At 36.7% G+C, this 17095-nt stretch overlaps 1 protein-coding gene across 1 annotated transcript in view; it reads right to left on the bottom strand.

Moving 5' to 3' along the window:
* Positions 1–17095, bottom strand: part of SCAF11 (SR-related CTD associated factor 11) — an 88246-nt gene that overhangs the window by 11236 nt on the left and 59915 nt on the right. Inside the window, exons 6-9 of the mRNA XM_081084768.1 lie at positions 15917–15972; positions 4039–4097; positions 3771–3880; positions 2728–2829 (exon numbers count right to left, since the gene is read on the bottom strand). Of these exons, the coding sequence (XP_080940894.1) occupies positions 2728–2829; positions 3771–3880; positions 4039–4097; positions 15917–15972 (327 nt within the window). The remainder of the gene's footprint in view (positions 1–2727; positions 2830–3770; positions 3881–4038; positions 4098–15916; positions 15973–17095) is intronic.

The raw sequence follows: 17095 nt of genomic DNA, 5'->3' as shown, positions 1-17095 counted from the left end.
TTCTGTGAAGTATCTCCGAAGCTTGTCGATTTCTTCGCTCTCAAAAGGCGACTGACTCGCCACGGTATTTTGCATGGCGAGTGTGGAACAACCGCATTTGTTTATATTGAGTTTCGATATCTCCGATTTGTTGGGGCAATGTTTTGGTTCATGACAAGGTCACTTAGACACTTAAGAGCTTTCAGAGAAATTATGAACTGATACATGAATGAATAGAGTTAAGATTCGTATGGTTCCTTGCTGTGATGGATGAGAGCAGACATACGACCGGAACGGTAAAAAAGCTTTGGTGGCTTAGACAAATGACCGCAAAGGGTTAAATGAAACTTCACTTCAATTTCTAGACTCGATATAAACAGTGAAGTTGCTAAAACTATTAAAAAGGCCCACCTTCTCATTACTGATGAATGCACCATGGCATCCAGTCATGCTATAAACGCCATAGACAGATTACTAAGAGAAATTTGAAGGTTGTATTTGGTGGGAAAGTTCTCCTTCTTGGAGGAGATTTTCGACAATGTCTCAGTATTGTACCACATGCTATGTGATCGGTCATAGTACAAACGAGTTTAAAGTACTGCAATGTTTGGGGGTGTTTCAAAAAGTTGTCTCTTACAACAAATGAGATCAGAGGATTCTGCTTATAGTGGATGGTTAGTAAAACTTGGAGATGGCAAACTTGATAGCAGTTTTCGTTTAGGAATGGATATTATTGAAACCCCCTGTGAAATGACTTGTAATGGATCTATTATTGAAGCTACCTTTGGAAATGCTGTATCTATAGATAATATTAAAAATATATCTAAATGTGCAATTCTTTGTCCAAAAAATGAGCATGTTCAAAAATTCAATCAAGAAATTTTGGATATACTCAACGGAGATTTTCACACATTTTTGAGTGATGATTTAATTGATTCAACAGATGATGCTGAAAAGGAAAATTTTCCCATCGAATTACTTACATATTACTCCTTTGGGAATGCCATGTCAAATTAAAATTGAAAGTGGGTGCTATCATCATGCTATTGAGAAATCTTAATAGTAAATGGGGTCTTTGTAATGGTACCAGATTTATTATCAAAAGATTAGGACCTAACATTATCAAAGCTGAAGTATTAACATGATCTGCAGAGGGAGAGGTTGTTCTGATTCCAAGAATTTGTCCCCATCTGACACTGGCCTCCCATTTAAATTTCTTCAATGACAGTTTGCCGTGATGCCAGCATTTGTGATGACTATTAATAAATCAGAAGGACAAACTCTAGACAGAGTAGGAACATTCCTACCTAAACCTGTTTTCACACATGGTCAGTTACATGTTGCTTTCTCTCAAGTTTGAAGAGCATGTGACATTAAAGTTCTAAATACTTTATCACAAGGGAAATTAGTCAAGAACTCTGAAAGTGTTTTTAGTCTTAATGTGGTATACAGGGAGGTATTAGAATAAGTTTAATCACTTTATCAGTCATTGTTTGCATCCCTGTTGTTTTTATATCATGTTTTTGTTGTTTTCATATGTTTTTGTTGTTTTTATATCATGCCTCTGTTGTTATATCCTTTTGTTACTGTTTATTTATTAATAAATTTATATATTATTTTCATATACATTTTACTAATTTCCTTTCATCTTTCACACTTCTATTATAGAGGAAGGGCAAATAGCAATATTAAAATATTTCTGCTAATTAATTCCCTTTTAATGTGCACGAATTTCATGCACCAGGCTACTAGTATAAAATAAAGTTCAAGTTATAGGCAACAAATGACCTTGATCTTTACGTACAAGCTTGATTTAAGTATATATCTTATACTTAGCAATGTGCTAGAACTTAAATTAAGAAAAGGCTAGATTATTGAAAGCTATGAGTGCCAGGGCAGAGTGGGGGTTTGATCCAAAAGTTATTTAAAAGAACATTTAGGCCCTAACCGGTATGGCTCAGTGGATAGAGCGTCAGACTGTGGATTGAAGGGTCCCGGGTTTGATTCCAGCCAAGGGCATGTACCTTGGTTGCGGGCACAGCCCAGTAGGGGGTGTGCAGGAGGCAGCTGATCGATGTTTCTCTCTCGTTGATGTTTCTAACTCTCCCTCCTCTCTGTAAAAAATCAATAAAATATATTTTAAAAAAAGAACATTTTGGAGAGGAAATGTCATGATAAAAGTAGTGATTCAGCTAACAGCACACAGGAATGGGGAAAAGAATAGATGAAGAATGACAGATATGAATGCTATTATTAATAAGGAATCTGAGCCGAAACCGGTTTGGCTCAGTGGATAGAGCGTCGACCTGCGGACTGAAAGGTCCCAGGTTCGATTCCAGTCAAGGGCATGTACCTGGGTTGCGGACATATCCCCAGTGGGAGATGTGCAGGAGGCAGCTGATCGATGTTTCTCTCTCATCGATGTTTCTAACTCTCTATCTCTCTCCCTTCCTCTCTGTAAAAAATCAATAAAATATATTTTTTAAAAATAATAATAATAATGAATCTTATTATTTAGGCACTATCCCTTTTAAATGAATCAAATGTCCATACTTATTAAACAGATTAAAAGTTCTTTAAGGGGTTCTTTAAATAGCGATCTTTGTTAGGCATCTGAAGCACCAAAGTATAATTTGCACAAAACTTTCTTAGAAACATACTCACGAAATAAGATACATTTGTAGTTAAGTATTAATGATATCTTATATTCATGTTAGCAATTAAACACTTCAGAAACAATTTTTTTACCTTCCAATTCCAGGTAATGTTTCAGGAAACCATGACAATTCCAGTTCCTGTCTCTTCTGTCTAATTAATGCACTGATTTCATTGACTTCTATAAATTCTGTACTAAAAGATAAATTTTACACCTTCATCAGAATTCTAAAAATTTTAAGTGTGGAGTAACAATTGGGTTCATGATATATATGCAGTTGTTTTCATACCTAGCATTATAAATCACATTTATAAGGATAAGAACATTTTTCTATTTAAATACTTTAAAAATGAACTAATTCCTAAAAGTCAGTAAAATATTTATATTACAAAACAAAATTATGTTTATCTGATTCATAAAATAATGCTTGAATTTCTATTTAAAGGACAGAATTTTTAAAAAGTCAATTCAGACTAATATCCTCATTATAGAGAGAAAAAACCCTAACACTATTTCTATCCCATGAACCAAAGCTACAGCAAGCAGTTCCAGCAATTGTAGGCGCAATAGTTTCCACCTGAAACTAAGCAGAGGAAAAAAGAAGAAAATCAAAGAAGATACAGTTACTCTAACAAAACATAACGAAAAAAGGGTATAGTTCAGCTTTTCAAAGACTACTCAGACGTAAGTGCTTTCTTGTAAATCAAGCTCGTAAATTGAATTCTACCATCATAATCTGTCTTGTTAGTTCAACCAATTCTATGCGATTTTAAAAGTCCCACTTAGTTTTCAAATTCCACCTATCACTATGGATTCAAAGAAGGATGTACTCTGAAAGGGCTCTGCTTACTGCTAGCCTACTTTTTTCTATCAACAAAACGCCTGTGTAGAATAATTTATTGTTAATAAAAACAAAGCCCACTAGCATAGGCAAGTCATTGCATAACAGAGAATGTCACAAAATGAAAGGTTTTCTCTTTGCTAGAACTAGTTTATTTTCCAAAGGAACAAAAGCAAAAATCAAGGTGGGCTTTCATAATGTTTGCTGAGCCTAAGTTTAAATTTTTACCAAAAGTTAATTATAACTAAAACATCAAGTAGAAAAAAGCATAAATTAAAAGTAGAAAATACTAACCAGTAAGCTCTACAGGTAAAAGAAGAGTCTCCAGTGTGACTAGTAGAAGAAAACATATTGAAGAAAGAATTTCTGAAGGACTGACTTGTACACTGATTTGATCTTCGAAGCTATAAAAGTAAAAACAGGTTAGTGAAACAGCAAACAAAAAACCTCCATAATATAAATAGTAGGTAAAAGTTGTATTGAAGACTTTTATATACCGGAGGCACTAACGTTATGTACTAAAAACCATAAAATTATCTAAGAAAAAGATTTTTCAACACACCTTCTTTATCTTCATTGTTGCATTTTTCTTTCCTCCCATTTCACTGTATTTAGTTTTTCCTGTACAAAGACACAAAAAGGCTTGGTTACCTTGTCTTAACGTTTATTTTAAAAGGTTGTAAAACCAGTACTGATACTGACACATTGACAAAAGAAAGTTAAAATATGTAGAAAAGTTGCATTTAAAATTATAGTACTGGTCCGGCTGGCGTGGTTCAGTGGTTGAACGTCAACCTATGAATCAGGAGGTCATGGTTCCATTCCTGGTCAGGACATATGCCCAGGTTGCAGGCTCAATCCCTGGTGTGGGGTGTACAGGAGGCAGCTGATCATTTGTTCTCTCTCATCATTGATGTTTTTATCACTTTCTCCCTCTCCCTTCCTCTGTGAAATAAAAAAAATATATATTTAAAAAAATAAAATAAGCCCTAGCAGGTTTTCTCAGTGGATAGAGCATTAGCCCATGGAGTAATGGGTCCTAGGTTCGATTCCAGTCAGGGTATGTGCCTTGGTTGCAGGCTTTATCCCTGGCCCTGGTCCAGGATTGTTCAGGAGGCAACCAATTAATGTGTCTCTCCCACATCAATGTTTCTCTCTCTGTCTTTCCCACTCCCTTCCACTCTCTTCAAAAATCAATAGAAAAATATCCTCGATAATGATTAACAAACACACACAAAAAAACAAAATAAAAAATAGCTGCATTTACATAAATTTTCCAAATGCTAATTTTATCTTATCTCGTTAAGCCACAGATATATGAAAAATGTTAAGAGACCACAATAGAGAAAACTGGTAAAGCATGTAATACTGCTATCTTAGTGCATGAGCATTAGAATTCTAGTCAACATTTTCTGGCACCCTATGAAAATTTAAACCACCCTGTAACAACAACAACAACAACAACGTGTGTGTATATATATATATATAGAGAGAGAGAGAGAGAGAGAGAGAGAGAGAGAGAGAGAGAGAAATATGAACGACCGGAAAGACCAGAATGACCGGTCGCTATGACACACACTGCAGCCGACTAACTCACTATCTGACTATCCAGCCCGAATGGGGGCGGGGCCGACCGGCCAACCTCCCGCAACGCCTCTCTCCAGCCGGCCCACTGTGCATGAATTTGTGCACTAGGCCTCTAATATATATATATATAATTTCGAATTACTTAACACATTGTAGACCAGTACTTTTATTGCTAGCTTTACCCAGTGGTCAGATTAGTTTCTACTGAACGAGTACAAAAAATGTTTTTACATAAATGTTAAAGTCACGCTTTAAAATTAAATCCCCATTGCATTTTGAAGTTATTTATTACATGTTCTTACAAGCTAATATCTTTTTAAAGTACACTTTGTAAAACACTGTGTAATACTAAGTGAGAATTCTCGTGATCTGTCCGCAATGTGTTAACATCAATAATGCTCTTCATATATATCCTTTTTCAGCTATGACCTAAAAAACATGTTCTGTTAGCTCACCTCAAATAAGAGCTGACTGAGGGAACTAGGTCCATCAGCCCTTGACAATCATAAATTACCATTTAACCACTGGCACCATCTTCAAATAAGTATTCTCTTTCCTCCTCAAACTTTATAATTAGAATTAGGAAAAATAGAAGTGTTGAGTCAAACAGCTTTCTGTTATAGAAATGTTTCTGGCTACACTGCTTATGACGTATTTTTTGGCATTACCTGTCCCATCTGTAAATTTATTTCTATGGATACACTAGAGGCCTGGTGTACGAAATTCATGCACGGGAGCAGGGGGTGATCCCTCAGCCCGGCCTGCACCCTCTCACAATCCAGGAGCCCTTCGGGGATGTCCAACTGCTGCTTAAGGCCCTCTGGGATCGGGCCTAAGCCGACAGTTGGACATGCCTCTCGCAACCGAGGACTGCTGGCTCCTAACCACTCGCCTGCCTGCCTGCCTGATTGCCCCTAACAGCTCACCTGCCTGCCTGATCACCCCTAACCGCCTCTGCCTCGGCCCCTGCCGCCGCAGCTTCGTCCACAAGGATGTCCAGAATGACGTTTGGAAGGTCATTCGGCAATCTGGTCTAAATAGCATATTACGCTTTTATTATTATAGATACTTCCAGGTTAAGAATGATAAAGGATAGCTTCTGCTAACGACAAAAACTGTTAGCACTTTTATAGATTACTGCTCTTAGTTTTTCTTTACCATTGAGTCTACATTATTAGTCATCTATACCTATCAATACACTTGTGTGCAATAAACTATTGCTGGTACTGTCATTGCTTTCTTCTCAAAACTCTGGAAAAAGTCTATAGTGCAAATGACAACTGGTCTTTCACTCTTCAGTCTTTCTTACCTCACAAAGGGCTTACTGACTTTGTTCAAAATAAATCACCTAAACTAGAAGCCTTGTTTCCTGCTATTAGAAGACCATATGTATTTGGGGTTTCTTCTGTCACCCCAGTGGTTACAGCCTACTTTCTACTTAATAGCACACAAATTTCCTCTTAAATTACTATACAACAGCTGTTTGGTTATGCTATTACCCATCCATCACACATGTCCCACCCAGAACCGTTGTAACAAATACAATTTCAACATTGGAGAGAGCGATACTGGCTGAGTTCCAAGAACTTATTTTCCTACCCTTTGATGTGTATTTAAAAGATGATACAGCCGAAACCGGTTTGGCTCAGTGGATAGAGCGTCAGTCTGTGGACTGAAGGGTCCCAGGTTCGATTCCGGTCAAGGGCATGTACCTGGGTTGCGGGCACATCCCCAGTGGGGGATGTGCAGGAGGCAGCTGATCGATGTTTCTCTCTCATCAATGTTTCTAGCTCTCTATCCCTCTCCCTTCCTCTCTGTAAAAAATCAATAAAATATATAAAAAAATAAAATAAAATAAAATAAAAGATGATACAGATTTTTTAAATTGCTTAAAGAAGCCAGAATAAAAATGTGTGATAGGTACCAGCCACTTTCTTAGAAATAACTTTCCTTAGTTAGACAAAGAATTGCAATGTTGTACCTACAGAGTGTCTTTTATGCCCTAAGGGTGCTGAATTCTTTTCATTCACTCAATACTTAATGCATATGTACTGTTTACATAGCATTTCTTCACTTGGAAACCTATCTTAAGAAGCCAGCATTAGACAAAAAGCTATGAGAAGAACTGTTAGTTTTCTGGCCAATGCAGTGTGAAAATCTAGTCCAAAAGGTATTTCACATATTTCTGTGTAATTTTGAAGTAATAACTGAGCAGCTCTAATAAAAATCAAAAGTGTGGATTTATCTAAATTGTGGTTTCCTGGAGATCATTTCACAAATCTACCTTACTAATCTATATGCCTCTGGACAGCAGTGATATGTGTTTTCACTTAATATTTATCAAAGTAATGCACACACATACATTAAGAAGTCAAAAAGTTGCCTAGCCAGTATGGCTCAGTGGTTGAGCCTTGACCTATGAACCAGGAGGTCACGGTTCGATTCTCAGTCAGGGCATATGCCTAGGTTGTAGGCTCGACCTCCTAAGTGACGCATGCAGGAGCGTCACTATCAATAATTGTCTCTCATCACTGATGTTTCTATCTCTCTCTCCCTCTCCTTTCCTCTCTGAAATCAATAAAAAAATATTTAAAAGTATAAAATAAAAGAAGTCAAAAAGCACTTCTAGTCTGGACAGTATGGCTCAATAGTTGAGCGTCAAATCATGAACCAGGATCATGATTCGATTCCAGATCAGGGCACATGCCCGGGCTGCAGGCTCAATCCCCAGTAGGGGGCATGCAGGAGGCAACCAATCAATGATTCTCTCTCATCTTTGATGTTTCTCTCTCTCCCTCTCACTTCCCCTCTTAAGTCAATAAAAACATTAAAAAAAAAAAAAAAAGCACTGCTAGGCTTATAAAGAAAAACTACAAAAATCCACACTCTTGATTTTATTTCATAAAGCACTCATCAAATCCTTTAGCTGTTTCTTCTAATATTTATCTCTTTATTTCTAAATAACATGCTTATACTACTATTCTACTTTGGGGTTTTTGTTTCAGATATTTTCTAATTTTTTTTTTCTTTTTACTTACAACCACCATTTTCAACCTTTTTTATTTCATGGCACACATAAACTAATCACCAAAATTCTGTGGCACTCCAAAAAATATTGTATTTTTTGCCAACTTGACAAAAAATAACAGGTATAATTTTGATTCATTCACACTTGGCAGCTGTTGTTCTGTTGGCTGTTATCATCTTTTAATTGACAATCTAAGGGAAAAGAGGTCAGTGCTGCTGACTAAATAGTCAGGTATTACATGCTTTAAAAATTCTTGCAACACACCAATTGAAAATTGCTGCTACAGAAGATAAAGACTTCTCTCTTATACCACTGGCCTATCCTTTTCTGTCTCCATCCTAATGTCCTTTTTGATATATCAACACTTGATATAAGTAATATTGCATTATCCTATATAATAAAGCAATAATATGCAAATTGACCATCACTCCAACACACAAGATGGCTGACCCCATGTGGACACAAGATGGCCTGCAGGGGAGAGCAGTTGTGGGCGATCAGGCCAGCAGGGGAGGGCAGTTGGGGGGGGACCAGGGCTGCAGGGGAAGGCAGTTGGGGGGAACCAGGACTGCAGGGGAGGGCAGTTGGGGACGATCAGGCCAGCAGGGGAGGGCAGTTGGGGGTGACCAGGTCTGCAGGGGAGGGCAGTTGGGGGCAACCAGGCTGGCAGGGGAAGGCAGAAGGGAGGGAAGTTAGGGGTGACTGGGTCTGCAGGGGTGGGCAGTTGGGGGCAACCAGGCCTGCAGGGGAGGGCAGTTAGGGGTGACCAGGCTGGCAAGGGAGGGAAGTTAGGGGTGACTGGGCCTGCAGGGGTGGGCAGTTGGGGGCGACCAGGCCTGCAGGGGAGGGCAGTTGGGGGTGACCAGGCTGGCAAGGGAGGGAAGTTAGGGGTGACTGGGCCTGCAGGGGTGGGCAGTTGGGGGCGACCAGGCCTGCAGGGGAGGGCAGTTGGGGGTGACCAGGCCAGCAGGGGAGGGCAGTTAGGCATCTATCAGGCCAGGAGGGAAGCGGTTAGGGGGTAATCAAGTTGGCAGGCAGAAGCAGTTAGGGGGTGATCAGGCTGGCAGGCAGAAGCAGTTAGGGGCAATCAGGTAGGCAGGCAGGCAAGCGGCAAGGAGCCAGCAGTCATGGATTGTGAGAGGGATGTCTGACGGCCCACCGGGATCGGGCCTAAATGGGCAGTCGGACATCCCTTGAGGGGTCCCAGATTGGAGACGGTGCAGGCTGGGCTGAGAGACACCCACCCCATGCACAAATTTCGTGTACCGGTCCTCTAATAACTATATAAACACTAGAGGCAGGGTCCCTAGGCCGGGCTGGTGATCAGGACCGGTCTGTGGGGCGACTGGCAGGGTGACCAGGGACCTCTGCTGGCACCCACCTTGGCTGGCCTAAGGCCTGCGGGCTGGAGGCAGCTCCTGCATTGAGCATCTGTCCCCCTGGTGGTCAGTGTGCGTCATAGTGACCGGTCGTTCTGCCATTTGGTTGATTTGCATATCAGGCTTTTATTATATAGGATTATCCACAGCTGAACCATATGCTAAATTATTACTGTTCTTGTAGAAATTCTTGTTTTTCCTAGGGTTAACAACTGCTTTGTTTTCTCTTTTCCTTGCATACTTATGTTATCTATCATTAATTTACCTAACTCTAAAACAAAAAATAAATCTCTTAATACACTCAGGCATATCAACTCATCCATCAAGTTTGTTGCCCACTCTCTCAGAAATACCATTCCTTTTTCTTGCTCTAATCTGAATTGGTAACTCTCTAAAAGCTGCTGTTCAACTGTCATTCCGGGACTCCTCTATCATTATTCTATTATTCCTATCATCTTTTTCCTGAGTTGGAACTTATTTTATGAATCTCATTGTTCCTTCAGTACTTTTTCATTTAGTCAAGCATACATAACCTTCAGTACAATTCTGAGAAAAGGTACATGAGAATGAATTTTTGAGCTCTTATGTTTGAGAATGTTTTTAACACCTGATTGATAGTTTGGCAGGGTATAGAATTATCTAGATTAGTAATTATTTTCCCCAGAATTCTTAAGGCATTGCCCCACTGTTCCATCTCTTATTCATAATATGCTTTTATACATAGTCTGTTTTCTCTCTCTAGAAGCTCTTAGGATATTATGATCTGCAGGTTCTGTAATTTTATTAAGCACTTAGTGTAGTTCTTTCCTCATCTACTAGGTGTTAGGTTATTCTTCATCTTAATACTTACATACTACTATTCTGAGAAATTTTCCTTTCTAGTAGTTTTCTTGATAACTTTCTGCCTTTTGTTTTATTTCTCCTTTCTATATTTAGTACTTTTCATCCCACTTTGAGATTTCTCAGTTTAAGGTCTGTTGAATTTTTAAAATTTCTGCTATATTTTTAATTTCCAAAAGTTTCTTCTTTTAGTCTTGTTTCATTGATGAATTAACCTTTCTCTTCTCTCTGAGGATATTAACTTTTAAGTTCTTCCCTTAAAGTGTTTCCCAGCACTGCGTTTTTCCATCAGGTTCCTTTTCTTTCTGCTTTGATCTCTAGTATATTGGACCAAGGTTCCCCTCAAGTATTTCGTGATCCTTGGTTATTTGTGGGACACTAAATGCTAAACTGCTAATGGTGTGAATGGGTGATCATTTTCTTGTAACTAATGTATTTCATAGAGTGATCATGCAGAGATTTGGCTATTTCATTCAGAGACGCCCAACAATCACTATCTACAAGTCTTTTCTCTTCAGTAACAGAATATCCCAGAAGATGCCAACTTTCTCCCACATTGGGAATAAGGAAGATTGCCAATGCTTTGAATAATGAGCACAAGTAGAGAATTAGAGACCTCAATATTTAATTTCCCTCTCTTTACTCTGTTGTTTCTTCTACTCTCATTTGTGCTATAGTTTAATCTGGTTCAACTACTCACTCTAGAGCAGCGGTTCTCAACCTGTGGGTCGCGACCCCTTTGGGGATTGAACGACCCTTTCACAGGGGTCACCTAAGACCATCGGAAAACACATATATAATTACATAGTTTTTTGTGATTAATCACTATGCTTTAATTACGTTCAATTTGTAACAATGAAATTGAGGGTCACCACAACATGAGGAACTGTATTAAAGGGTAGCGGCATTAGGAAGGTTGAGAACCATTGCTCTAGAGAGTAAGTCTCCAATCTTTGCCTGGGTAGTCTCCTTCCCCTACCCTATTTAACCAAGAATCTGCAGGATAAACTGTTTTAAAATTTTTTAATCAATTCTATTTTTTTTTACACCACCCTATATCCCTGCCTTCAGAGATAATGGAGACCTCCAGACCCAGGACAGTCTAAGGATCTATTCACCCCATGAAAAGATTTTTGTTCCAGCTTTCTGCTAAGAGAGATTACCATTCACCTTGTACAATCACTTTCAAGCTTCTATACTGTGGATTCTCTTATCTGCTGTCTCTTCTCTCCAGTTCTCTTAAAAATTTTCTTTTCTTTCCTCTGTCATTTTAGTAGGGTTCTGGGAGGGATTAGAGAATTAAACAGGTGCTCAATCCACTATACTTAACTGAAAGCTTGTCTTATTTGTTTGAATTCAGCATATCTCACATATGTTTCATGAACCACTAATCCCAAAAGATGTTTTCATGAAAACGTCTTTTCCTATAATATAACCCCATATAGCTCAGAACCCTGTCATTGGCAGGCACCCAATGAAAGTTTGATTAATTTATTTAAAAGTTAATAAAGGTATAATTAAAAGGATTTAGCATGTACTTAAAGAAGTACTCTATTAACAAACACATGAAAAGGGGATACTTTTATACTTTACAATAATTATAAACTCTTAGCCCAAAGAACAAAGCACATAAGGGAGGTTAAAAATTTAGCTGAAGAATGAAAGTGACATTTCCTTAACAAATTTGCCAAAAGGTATGCTAACCTTTTTTAGTAAGGCAACACCATCTTCATTAAAAGAAAAAACTAAACAATTTATATAGCTTTCCTAGAGTCATAGATTTAATGGAAAAACCAGTACTAAACTCAAAGGGCCAACTTCCAATAAGATTATCTAGTAGGCCTGCTAAGTTTTAACTAATGTTCTACTAATAATTTCTAATCCAGATAAAAGAAGTTCATTCACAATGTCATATGTTCTATTCATTAGTTTATGTGTAATATAAATAACTTCAGGTAGAAAATGAAGTCACACATAAATGTTCAAAGACAGCCCCTTCCTGCTTCAAAAAAACTTTTAAGAAATTAAAAAAGCTAAAATTGGTCTAGTGGGTTTGGCTCAGTGGATATAGAGCGTCGGTCTGTGGACTGAAGGGGTCCTAGATTCGATTCTGGTCAAGGGCACAAGCCCGGGTTGCAGGCTCGATTCACAATAGAGGGCGTGCAGGAAGCAGCTGATCAATGATCCTTTCTATCATTGATTTTTCTATCTATCTCTCCTTCTCCCTGCCTCTCTGAAATCAATAAAAAATATATATTTTTTAAAAAGCTAAAACTGAGTTCTTCTAAAATATAGCCAAGCGATCCTAGATAAAGAGACATCATTTTCTCAAAATGTTCTTTTATAAAAAGATATTTAAATTATCCTTAATACACCATGATTCCTGTTCAGTGTAACTTGAGTAAATAAAGATGATTTTTCTGCTTATTAGTTCATTTTCCCTAAACTTTGAGACCATTATAAGTAACATTTACAGGTTCTCGCAGTCTTCTAATAAGGTCATTTGTTAATAATATGTAAGAAATCTCATAAGAAATGTGAAAACTAAAGGTTAAAATTCTATGGTTTATCAACTTTATAAACATTAGCCTAAAAAAAAAAAAAGACTGATATTGATCACATTTCTGAAAGATAAGTCAAAATAATCAAGGTTAGTTGGTCTATTAAGTAGGGAGCAGACACTATGTTATCAAAGTGATAATTTTATATTAAGAATTATTTTTTAACTCAAAAGTGCATCCAAACAAAGCCATAAGAATAAGGCAATAATTTAAAACAAATTCTGGACATCAGATCACTTAATCTATTAATTTCAGTATATAAGTCTAAAAGATAAGTGTTCTTTGAGGGAGAAAATCCTTAATACCATTATTCCAAGTAAAAAAAATTTTTTTAACTTTAATAATTCCTTAATATCAAATAACCAATGTTTGATTTTCTCCAGTTGTCCATAAAGTTTTATTTTTTATAACATGTCAGAATATGGATCCAAATAAGATCCATATACTCTGACTGGCTGAATGTTTGTCTCTTAATCTACAGGTTCTGCTCCATCCTTTACTAAACTCCTTGGAATTTTTTGACTAAAGAAACCAGGTCATTTGTCTGTGATCTAAATTTGCTGATTGCATCCCCTTGTCACTTAACATACATTTCTGACTCTGTACATCTTGTCAATTAGTAGTTAGATTTCTTAATACAATGCAGGTTTATTTGTTTTGGCTTTCAGGTTTTCTTGGTCACACTATTGTATATTTGCTGTTATTTACTTCCATAAAGAAATATTTTTTTTAAAAATTTCTTTGTTACTCCTCACTGAGGATATTTTTCCAGTAATTTTTTTTAGAGAGTGAAAGGGAGGGGGAGAGACAGAAAGAGAAAAATCTATGTGAGACACATCGATTGGTTGCCTCCCACACACACCCTGACCAGGGCTGAGAATTGAGCCTGCAACCGAGATACGTGTCCTTAATCGGAATCGAACCCAGGACCCTTCAGTCCACAGGCTGATGCTCTATCCACTGAGGCAAACTGGCTAGGGCAAGGAGTATTTTTAATGTATTGTTGTCTCACCTTTTGTGATGCTAACAGCCATTGCTGATCACTTCCTAGATCCATTAATTCATTAGTGTACAAAATGCTAATATTCAAATTCTATACTTTTATCTTCAGTTATTTGCGGAAATACTTCTAAAAATATTTAACTATCTTTTACTACCTGTTCAATTATTCTGATGTGTAGTTTACTTAGGAAAGGCAAGACAGATGTTTGAGTCTTTTCTTTTATAAATGTACCAGTTTAACAATGAGTTAATTCTTAGTATCCTCCAAAATAGACCCATTAGTTTTTATGTTTATTTAAATCTGAGTAATTTCATTAAACATAATACCTAAATACAAACTATTTCATTAAGTATATAATGTATTTCAATGCAGGGGAAAAAAATTGGCCAAGTTAGATGTATTAAACTCTCCAAGTAAAAAGCGACATCATAGAAAAATGAACCAAATGGATAATCAATAAGTATCCAGTACCCCACAAATGAATCCAAACTTGTTCAATTAAAACATTTCCACATAATTACCTTGATAACTTACATATAAAACTAAAATGAGTATTTCTGCCTATCCTAAACCACACAAATGACTTCAGACATCTTCACTTAAGCAGACACATTAGGTTACAGGCCTTGGACAATGTTAACTTTCTGGCATAAATAAACTTTTTTTTTAACAACTATAATTTAAAATTAGCTTTTCAGTATTAAATTAGCTTAGGATAGTCACTAAAAACTTGTTCAGTATTCCATATTCTGAATAGTAAAACAAATTCTCAAATCCATATAAGTCATAGAGTCTTATAAATGGTCTTCACTACAGTGAAGCACTTGAGGTTAGATCTGCCCATGTCTCTCTCTCTAAAATTAGTCCAGGCAAGAGATATACACTTAAAGAAAATTATAGTAGACTTAAAACTAAGATAAACATAGTGAGAGCAGGCCAAATTATCTAGAGAAATCTATCACATCATTTAATCTTTCTCAACAGTAAATTTTATATCAGATCCTAGAGTTACCAAAGTCCATCCATTAAAAAAGGATGTTCATCAACAGCAATGACATAGAAAAACAAACAAGTTTGATATCTATGGTTTGTCAACAAAAGAAAAATGCTCATCTAATCAGTTAAATCCTTTTAATACAATTTCATTTTAAAAGCAACTAATCAAAGGCAGAAAAGAGCACTTATTAACCTATAAATATGAGATCTATAGACATAAGTGATCATGTTAATTCAAATCATAAATATAATAACAACCAAACTTGGTATTCATAATGTAAAACAATGAAGTTGATAACTTTTAAGAATAATAAATTCATTAATTCTTTATATCTATAAAGAAAAATTCATTGTAACCTAGCCTGGAAATTAAATGTTCACCTCCTCGCTTACAAACAGTTAAAAGTAAGTTGTTCTTTAGAATAGAATACACAGCCTGAGCTCCAAGGAGGAATCACAGGGCACTATGGTATCATTTTTCTCAGACCCTGCCCCAAACCTTTACTGTACTGGACAACTATGTACTAGGTTAGATCGAAAGACAGGAATATTTAACTGCTCATGTAGATAAATATGTAAGAGGTGCTTTATTTCCAAAGTTTTAAATTAGAAGTATGGCTAGAGACCAAACCACCACTTCCTCTGGGAACTGTGAAATAACTTCACTGTCACAAACTTCCCTTGCTACAGCTTACTGTACTTTATCCCATCTCCCCTAAATTCTTCTGCTTTTATAAGTGGAGTAAGACTGTAATGGAGGTTGCTAACCACCAAGTAATTGAAAATATCCTTCTTCTTTTCCTCTCCCTCTTTCTTCCTCCTGCTCCCTTCCTCCAAGATGAGCATAAAAAAACACACAAAATGGGTAGGGAACAGCATAAATAACTCCATGAAAGTAGTTTATATAGGATTTAACAATGTACAGAGCTCAGTAGAGTTCTGTGCATGACCGTTTTCCAAACCAAAATGTTACTATTAAGAACTCTGGCACAAGTACTAAAGTAAGAAACAAAAAAAGGTAGAAAACAAAAGTAAAATTCACTTACTATGCATCTTCAAGTCATAAAGCTTTGCACTTAATAGATCTTCTCCTATGTTTTTTCTGTAAACATCAAAAAAAGGTGAAATAATTAAGACAAAACTGTCATTTTGCTCATTTATTTTCAATGCCCTGCCCACCAAAATGAAATTTATTAGGCAGAGTTTTATATTCTAGCAAAGAAAATATAACTAGTTGCCCCTCACCATCCCAGTGACTGACAATGGAGGTTTACTACCAAGAAACAAAATATCATTGCAATCTCTTTCTCTAGAACTGGCAGAAATAATCAGAAAGAAAGGGTTTCTGTCAGGGTTTTACCGCTTTAGAAAGGAGAAACAACACTGACACTGTTGAAGTGGTTAAGAGACTAGGAATGGATAGTAAACCTCAGGCTGAATGGGAGGAATGCTAAAAAACTTCCAAAAGGCTCTAAAAAATGTACTGTAAATATCCAATAGCTGAGAGATTTTCCACCTTGGGAGAAATCATTAAGGGTCTGACTTGTTGGACAAAAGCAAATTATTATTTTATATATTATTTCCATACACCATCCCCCCCACCATATATCCAAGAGAAAAAGCAGTTAAGCATGTGGACGACCTCAGCTGAATTAGCCCCATTGTGCAACCTTGTTATAGGTCATATAGTGATGACCACTGCACTCTTAGCAATAGCTAAGAGAATTGGGGTAATTCAGAGAAAACACAAAAATATATATCCATGACGTTGTCACAGCCAGTGATAGCAGCTATATTAAGAATGAAGGTAGCAAAGGTATTTCTTCATTATTCCTAGGAAAAGTGTGCTGCTACCTACTATGAAAACATATATACATAAATCAAAACTGACTCTAATAAAGTTAAAAGAAAATGTAAATAAAATCTACTCTAATTCAGCTAATGTGGGTTTATGGGTGGGTTCTTACAGTGGATGTTTCATGAACCCCTTAAAATCTTACACAAAGTTTTGTCTGTAAGTAAGTTCTATGACATGTTTTTCTAGAAGATGTCTGCAGTTTTCTTCAAATTCCCAAAGAAGTCTGTAAATTCCCAAAAGTTAAGACCTAGAGAGCTATAATATTATAAATTAGTTGCATGATTTAATACATCTCAGGGACGACTGTCAATTATTTTGGTAACAAAATAAATGTACTCTCTTAAGAAATTAGCATTCTGATGAAATA

This window comes from Myotis nattereri (genome assembly GCF_964212035.1).
Source record: "Myotis nattereri genome assembly, chromosome: 2".
Lineage (NCBI taxonomy): Eukaryota > Metazoa > Chordata > Mammalia > Chiroptera > Vespertilionidae > Myotis > Myotis nattereri.
Note: the sequence above shows the minus strand (reverse complement) of the source record. Positions and strands in the feature narration are given on the sequence as shown.